The sequence below is a fragment of the Mytilus trossulus genome, chromosome 1 (assembly GCF_036588685.1).
Source record: "Mytilus trossulus isolate FHL-02 chromosome 1, PNRI_Mtr1.1.1.hap1, whole genome shotgun sequence".
Lineage (NCBI taxonomy): Eukaryota > Metazoa > Mollusca > Bivalvia > Mytilida > Mytilidae > Mytilus > Mytilus trossulus.
In genome coordinates, this window is record NC_086373.1 from 39,753,500 (window position 1) to 39,762,754 (window position 9,255).

The window sequence follows — 9,255 nt, forward strand, 5'->3', positions numbered from 1 at the left end:
ACAGGCACAAACATAAATAATGTGGCGGGGTTAAACATGTAAAAATGGTTGTTAATGTTTTAAAATGTATTTATTCACTTAATAAATTAATCATATGTACAAGTAAGCACTGTCATGTAGCTGAACTGTGATGGCTGCTTTAAACAACGGTTGTTCTTTTTGATGCAGCAATTATCTGTAAAAATATAAAAATAATAATGAATAATAAATTACTAATATGAGTACAACCTGTTTCGCCTCCTGCAACATTTTGAGTACATAGTCATTTTTGTTTCAACCATTTAAGCATGGTATTAGACTTTAAAATAGCATTAGTCTATGTCAAACCTATTTTGGTTAGTCTTAAGTTTTCTTTGTTGTGTTTTGTGTAATATTGTTTGTCTTTTTCTTTTTAAGCCATGGCGTTGGCAGTTTATTCTCGATTAGTGAGTTTGAATGTCCATTTGGTATCTTAGTCGCTCAACTTCTATGATTGGCTTTATATACGCTGGCAAGGATGAACGGAATGCATTTTCTTTTACCTAGCTGTCATCATAATACTATTATATTAAAAATGCATAGTTCAAAACAATTTACATTACCATTGAAATTTAAGAGCAAATTTCAAGTCAAACCGTATTGCATAAGTCACTTAGAAGGAAAGTATTCACATTTATAAAACGACCTATTAAAGTCATATGACTAGAAATTCATGAAGTGTGTAATATAAATGTCCATACATTAACAATATCATATTATTACTATATGGGTGCGTTTAACAACTTTCACGGGATCAAGGTTGGCCCCTGGAGAAAATGTCAGGTATTGTTCCTGACTGTATTGCAGATTTATGTGTAGTATTTTAACTGACATGCACAATTCATTTCACTTTAAATGAAATAAAAATAATTCTACAAAAGTCGCTGAGCTCTGCATTGCAACTTAAGCTTAGACCAACCATGCATCAAGCATTTTCTAGGGAACACTGAGCTAGGAAAATACGTCCTTGGTGTTTTAAATATTGTTACCCAAAATAAGGTTGATTTCCATATAGCATAAACGTGACTAAGACCCCTCAAAACTCCTCCATTGAATTTGTGGCTGAAACCCCTGCAGTTTACATAAGACAATGTTTGACATGCCCTTTTTGAAATATCAATCATCGCGCTTAAGTGCCAAAAATTATGATTGGCTTCCTGTCCTTTTAAAATTCTAGCTGGAACACTTCTTTGTAATACCAATGAGTGTCTCGCACAGTAGGAAGACTAATATACTAAAATGCAAAGTTGTGCAAATGAATAAAGTAAATGTTCTTACCACTGAGATCAATGTTTTCCCAGACGAGTGATGACTGTAGCGTTTGGCAGATGGAATTAACAGACTGATCGAGCCAATTCTTGAACAATGTTCAATGTAATCTAAACACGCTGTTCTTAAATCACCAAGCTCAAACTGAGAAGCTCCACACAATAAACCTGAAAATTAAGGACGGAAAAAAAATCATGAGATTGTGATTCGTGTAATTATAGCATTATATACTTGCCTAGCTAAATAACATGAAAATTAAGGGTACACTGGGGAACATCACTAGTTTCATTGGAAAGCATACCATTTCTTCTTAGGGGCATGCTGCTTTTTGATTGTGCGTCTTTTGTCCGTCTGTCTGTCCCGCTTCAGGTTAAAGTTTTTGGTCAAGGTAGTTTTGGATGAAGTTGAAGTCCAATCAACTTGAAACTTAGTATACATGTTCCTATGTTATGATCTGTCTAATTAAAATGTCAAATTAAGAGTTTTTAACCCAATTTCACTGTCCACTGAAAATAGAATATTATAGTGCCAGTTGGGTATCCGTGTATTATCATATGGATACATTATTCTTGTTTTTATCCTTTTTTTTTAATTATACAACTATTATCTTATTACGGCTGATCATTGGGTGCATTTTATTGGGAGGGGAATCCATAACGGCTGTAAATGCTTACCTGCCACATTTGATGCAGATATATCAACAGTACCACAATGCAAGTATTCGACAATTTTCTGGAAGTCCTCTAGTAGATATTTACTGACAGGTATGGTCAGATGGTGGTTAGTCTTAGGTGTTTTAAATTTCTTCTTCGTCTGCACTTTGGGATTTTTGGCGGAAAATTCTAATTCCCTTTGCTTCTTCAAAATTATATTGTACAGTACTCTGAAATAATGTACAATAAAAGTTATATTTGAGTGCTATAAACTTTTGGTTAATGAATATTTGAACAAATAGAAGTGTGAATATAATGCAAAATAATTCTTGTTCAAAAATTTATTTCATTGCAATATACAAACTATCTAAATGTATTTTAAAGTTATAACTTTTTTTTAAAACTTAGGGTAATGTCCAGTGGCAAATATTTTAGGCATGCTCTGAAAAAGAACGTTGTTAACTATGAATATGATTCCTCAAAATTGGAACTGAATCGGAATTATTTAAAACGGTTAAAAAAAAAAAAAAAAAAACCACATACACACACACAGACACGACTCAGTTTCACCGAATAATATCCAGGGGTTGCGTTGTTGTACAGAATTTAGCGTTTTCAGATGCTACCATACTTGTACAGAATTTAGCGTTTTCAGATGCTATCATGCTTGTACAGAATTTAGCGTTTTCAGATGCTACCATGGTTGTACAGAAAACGTGTTCATCGTGCTCTGAGTATGTAATTCTCTAGTCATCATTCAAATTAAAAAAAAGTCTGGTGATAGGATTTATAATCTATTATTAATAAGAAAAACGTTAAACAAATACAGTGGATCTGATTGAGAAAGTCTATTTGACTTTACTCTTGCTTAATGATTTTTGACATAAGCACACATAATTACCTGCTTCGTGTTCCCATGATAGCCTTTACGCCGTAAACAGGAACTTTTTGGCTTCCAATAAGAAATGTAACATCACATAGTTCTGGCATTGAGATAATATATCGGAGATGACTTGATAAATCCATGGTATTTTGGAAATTCATCTTCTCTTTGGTTGATTGTTGATGCTGTTCATTCCAGATTTTGTCAAGTGTAGCGAAAGTTGTTGATTTGGCAGAAGAAATGTCTTTATATTCACCATCAGAGGAACCAGACCCAGACTCATAACCAGAAGAATAATCTGAAACAAAATTCAAAATAGTATACATATTCCAACTTCTGATTCAAAAAGTCGATATGACGAGTTTAATGAAATATTGGTATTTAAGGCTTTTTTTAACGAGGAAACAGTAGTAATAACCTCACATAGGCGTAAAGAAAACACGTAGTATGAGAGAACATGTTATCTTTAGCAAAACAGTCTCTTTTAAAATTGTTCGATCTTACGCTTTAGAATCATAATAAAATTGAGAGTGAAAATGGGGAATGTGTCAAGAGAAAACAACCCAACCATAGAACAGACAACAGCAGAAGGTCACCAATAGGTTATCATAATAAGTTTATTCAAATAATGAATGAGGAAGGAACACTCAATTTAAACCTAAAAGTTAGCATTAAAATATTGACTGCATCCTTTTTTTATTTGAGTATGACCTGGGACTGTAATACACTAACTAGTAAAATGGTCCCAGGTATGACAAAAAGCTATTATATTTAATTGAATAAAACTTCAAAACGATTACAACAAACATTTTAACGTACGTAAGAATTTAACCAATCTTCTATATAGCTTTCTGGTCTTACAAATCACCAATTGGTTGTAAGTCAGTATGTCTGGTAAAAAGTGTTAGATCGATATTTCCAGTCTATTTCATACGATTTCCCCATTAAAAAAATCATAAACAAATTGTGCTTGTTATAATTTGTCTTTCGAAATAAAAAGCTAAGGCATACATATAAAGTTTAATGCCTACATGTGTAAATGCACGTTGTGCCAATGAATAATCCTTACCATTTGTGTAGCCCTGCTCTTCTTCAGTTGGAATCAGTTGAGTGTTGGATTCGCTTCTTTCCATTCTCAAATCTTAATATTTAGCACTAATTATAAAAAACACTGTGTGTAGCACTTTTAATATCCGAATAAAAATATTATATTTCGGGGGATATATATAATATGATGACACTAAACTGCTATCAAAACAATGAACGTTCAGCAAAAAATGAAAGTCTTCTTTGATGGCTTCCTATCTTTTTGATTCATAGAATAAAACGTCTTTGACAAAGACTCAAATGTGTTGTTGTTTGTTTAGGAATTTGTCAGTGTGAATTTCGCACGTATTATGATTTAATCACAATGAAAACATATAATTTTAAATCGGGGCAATTAGTGACCATCGAATGGATTACACATTAATTATCAGATTGTTTCATAATAGTGTAAAAACAGAATGAGATGACCAAATTAAATTAAGATGGCAGATTATGAAATAATATTTGATAATCGAAAGTTCTAATAAAACATGTCCAAACAACGTTAAAATTATATCCAATGACACTTTATGTCATAAAAATTAATCTAAACAATTAAGAACAAATTAAAGTGTATCACACTATCAATGGTCATTTCCATTCGAAATAAACAAAACAAAAACTGTACTTTGTGCTGTTATATACAGTTTTATACAGTTTTAAAAATATATAAAGCGTATATATTTTTAAAACAAATCTTTTAATACTATCAATTTTTTTTTCTGTTCAAACTTTTTAAAACTAGCATAGTTTTCTTTTTTCTCCATTTTTACTTTCAAAGTGCAACATATTTTTACTCTAAAGCTTTAAAAGTTTAATACATACTATTTTTCTAATAATCATAGTTTTTACCAAATCAAAAGCAATGAACTAATACATGTTTGGTCTTTATGTTTTATTATTAGAAGAATGGTGTTTGTATGCCGTATCATTGAAATATACATCGCAGCAAATATCCATCTATTATAGATGTCCTTAACTGTATCATTAGGGTTTTGTCTCACAAACCTAAAAACACCATCTCTATTAATTCATCTCCATAAATACCATTTTTTGCCCCATTTATACTGATAATAATTTTACTTCAATAATGTGTCCTTTGTTGCAATATATACAACAAAGACATATATACGTATGTCTCCATATACACCAATACTTATTTCAACTGTTTAAGTTTCCTACTCCTTGTAATAATACTCCGACTGAACATAGAACACATAAACATTTATGTTGAAATAAGTTTCATATTTTTTATTTGGCATCTCTTGTTAATATATTCCGTAACTAAATTATCTTACTTGATTAGGGTACTAACAACTCATGTGTTATCGTCCAGTGGCTAATATTATACGTCCATAAGAAAGACAATATACGAACCATTTTAACAGCCAATAGAACAAGATGGCATGCATGTGGAATACAATTGGTCTGGCTACAGACTACCTACGGACTCATTAAGAGTCTTTAGTTTTTTTCTTATGCAGAGGGCATGGCAATATCTCTACATAAGACTATAGATTTAACATCCACATATACTAATTAGGCGTGGCTTCATCCCACACAACTAACAATTGGGACGCCAAACTTAAGCAAGGATGCAGCAAATTTTGAAAGTAAACATTATTTTAGACATATTTTGTTAAAAGAGCGAATTAATTTTAGTCAACGGTTTAGTAGTTGCTGATACAAGATATTTACACAGAGTTACAAAATCACAACTGAAAATGTGAATATTTTCAGCTGAAGTTTGGGCCTCATAACTGGAGACTTTTTAGACATTTTTATCGAACTTTTCAGCTGTCTTTTTTTTCATATAAAGCTACATATTTCTGATGTAATAGTATTAATAAGGGAAAACTATTATTATCATTAATCAAGGATTTCTTTACAAATTTTTGCATTAATGTTATCTCTTAACAAGATATATGTGAATTCTAAAATCACCTTTCTATTTTGCCTTTGTCATGTTAAAAATTGACGAAACACATATTATGACATCTGTAAACGCCAAATATGTCACTAACAGTAAATAAGCCCAAAGTATTTGTGATCGGTCACAGTTTCATCCGTAGATTGGAAAACTGGATGTTAAGAACGCAATCCGACTTATCAAGTTCTGTCGAAACAAAGCTTCATGGCCAGGGGGTAGACAGGAGAAAAGTACAACTCGCAAAAGATGTCAAGCGCTTAAAAATGTAGGTGTTCCTTCTGATATTATAGACTAAAAAGAAGATTAATAAAGAACTCAGCAACATAAAGTTAAGTAGCGTCAAGTATTGGAGACATCAAAGCACGTGGCAGAAGACTAAATACTTTGATAAAGACGGGGAACATCTAAATAATGATGGACACTTTAAATTCTTCTGTTCTATTCGCATGTGTGCAAAACTGTACTTAACAAATAAATATAGATATGTATGTTCATCAATAGGTCTTTATATTATTTTGTAAGTAACCCACGACTCATATTATTATTATATATTGATATAAGGTTACAAAACGTCTCAGGTACGAAACGACCTAGTAAGTTACGAATCGACTAGTTACAAAACCACCTGCACCCATTATGACAAAGTCCTCTATTTTTTTTGTACAGGAAAGTCAATAAACAATTACATTAAAGGGCCAAACATATACATTAATTTAAAAATCAGGATGAAAAAGTTTTTTTTATTCATAAAGGGGCAGACCTCTAGAAAGGTTAAAGTGATGCTACAAAAATTCAAAATTGACCTGTGTTTTGTGGTAATAAGCCTTGTGTATAAGTTTCATAACATTTTGTTGAGGCAAGCTCAAAAGTTGGAGACTGGAAACCAATTTGGGATGTATGGACAAGGGTAAAACTTAATGCCCTCTCCACTATGGCAAAATCGGGGGGGGGGGGGGGGGGGGGGGTAAAAATAATAAACAATGTTATCTGTAGCTGCATGTGAAGTCATCAAAACTCTTCAGTAATCAAATGTCGTGTGTACGTTAGTTGGTCACCCTAAGTGAATGAGTGGGGTATCAGAACTGTATGTCATTATGTTATACCTTATATAGAAACAATAAACTAGAACTTTAATTGAACCTCAACTTAGATAAAAGATTTGTTTTTAATTATGCCCCACCTACGATAGTAGAGGGGCATTATGTTTTTTGATTTGTGCGTCCGTTCGTCCGTCCGTCCGTCTGTTACACTTCAGGTTAAAGTTTTTGGTCAAGGTAGTTTTTGATGAAGTTGAAGTCCAATCAACTTGAAACTTAGTATACATGTTCCCTTTGATAAGATCATTTTAATGCCAAATTAGAGAATTTATTCCAATTTCACGGTCCAGTAAACATAGACAAGAGGCTGTCACAACGACAGCAAACCGGATTTATTAACATTTATTTGTGTCCTGGCAATATCACAAGAACCATTACTGATGATTGGTGAAAGTGAAAATCGTCAATATCAAATTTGACCTCCATTTTGTCATCAGTATCAACATATTAAAATTTGAAAAGCTTTGGATGAATGGTTCATGAGTAAATGCAACAACGTGAATGGAAAAGCTATTTTACTATCTTTCAAGAACTATAACTCCTGAACGGTAAAAGTCAAAATCGTCATTATTGAACTTGACCTCTATTTTGTCATCAGTAACAACATATTAAAATTTAAAAAGCTTTGGTTGAATGGTTCATGAGAAAATGCACGGACACGACTGGAAACACCATTTTTCAATATTTCAAGAACCATAACTCCTGAACAGTAAAAGTCAAAATCGTCATTATTGAACTTGACCTCCATTTTGTCATCAGTAACATATTAAAATTTGTGAAGCTTTGGAAGAACAGTTCATGCGTAAATGCACGGACTGGAAACGCCATTTTACAATCTTTCAAGAACCATAACTCCTGAAGGGTAAAAGTCAAAATCGCCATTATCGAACTTGACCTTCATTTAGTTGACAGTAACAACATATTAAAATTTTAAAAGCTTTGTTTGAACGGTTCATGAGTTAATGCACGGACAACATTTGATTGCTGCCCCCGACCATCTCCAAATCAATAACCAACATTTTTGTCACAAAAATCCGGTTAAAAATGATAGTGCAAGTTGGGCATCCGTGTACTGTGGACACATTCTTGTTGTTGTTGACTCAAGTTCAATCCAATGCCTAGTGTAGATAGAATGCCACCCTTTCTGCATGTTAAGAAACTTGCAACAACTTTTTGAGGAAATTGAAAGTCATCTACTGAAATGCCAATTTTTTTTCCGATTCAATGAACTTCCATTTTCCAATGCATGGCATATCCAAAGGAGTAGGTAGCTGCATTCGTGTTCATCCTTAATATTGAAATGTAAGTTGTATTTTATGTGCGCCCACTTTCATTTTTGACAAAAAACATCTGAAATATGTCGTTTTTTGGCATATTTGAGAGATTTTTCATATTTGAGCTTGAATTGGACCTTTTTTAATGACTAAATCAGTTAAAATCTTTCAGAAAAACTAATTGAATCAAGTGAAATAGACACCTAAGTGTTTAAAAAGTGGTCAAAATCTTTCGTCAGACGAAACTGAAATTTGAGGCCAAAATGAGTCCTTACCAGACCTACTCCTTTCAAGACCTTCATTCTGGATAACCACTAATTGTTTTTGGCCTCAACATGCATGAACTATTTGCCACTAGACATTTAGCAATCAATAAATCAAACAACTAGCTTTCAGTAACTTCTAGTACTCTCAGATCTACGTGTAATGACCATAATTATACGTTTTTAAAGCAGGTAGGCATTTACAGAACAGGATGTAAGGAAATCTAAATTTCATGAACTTTGTAAGATAGTTTGAACACAACAGAACTTGTTTTTGATGAATTGACTGTGTGTGTGTGTATGTTTTTGTGTGGCTGGGAGAGGGTTAAGAATTTAGAATCAAAAGTTGAATGGTCAATGCGTAGTCCTAAAGTTAGTGCTTTTATGTAGTAGTCTCAGTATTTACATACAATGTAGGATCATCTATTTGCTTTATTAAAAGATGTACATATCAATTGTGTTCAATCAGAAACAGGTTGTGCTGCTTTATAAAGGGCTTTGCTGGGCAATCCATATTTGTTATATCGATATTTAAAAAAAATCTATTTCCGATTGCACTGACAGTTGATCAGCCAGATGTTATTGTAGAATTATGTTTATTTTTTCAACATTCTTTTTTGTTTAAGCTGCCCCAATACCCCCAGACACAATTTATGCCTACGGTTTATTGGATATCTAGCTACACCCCTGCTAGGAGTTTAATAGTTTTATTTAAAAACTTTTGTGATAATTGCACCTGATGTATATTTTTTTGTATTGGTAGACATGGTAGAAAATTTGTA

General features: G+C 32.5%; 1 protein-coding gene across 1 annotated transcript; it reads right to left on the reverse strand.

Moving 5' to 3' along the window:
* Positions 1 to 48: 48 nt before the first annotated feature.
* On the reverse strand, positions 49 to 3,164 carry LOC134707809 (serine-enriched protein-like). The gene is made up of 4 exons (XM_063567858.1): positions 2,842 to 3,164; positions 1,962 to 2,170; positions 1,297 to 1,454; positions 49 to 175 (listed from the first exon to the last, which is right to left on the reverse strand). The coding sequence occupies exons 1-4, from the start codon at positions 3,147 to 3,149 to the stop codon at positions 140 to 142; spliced, it is 711 nt and encodes a 236-aa protein (XP_063423928.1). The 5' UTR covers positions 3,150 to 3,164; the 3' UTR covers positions 49 to 139.
* Positions 3,165 to 9,255: the final 6,091 nt, after the last annotated feature.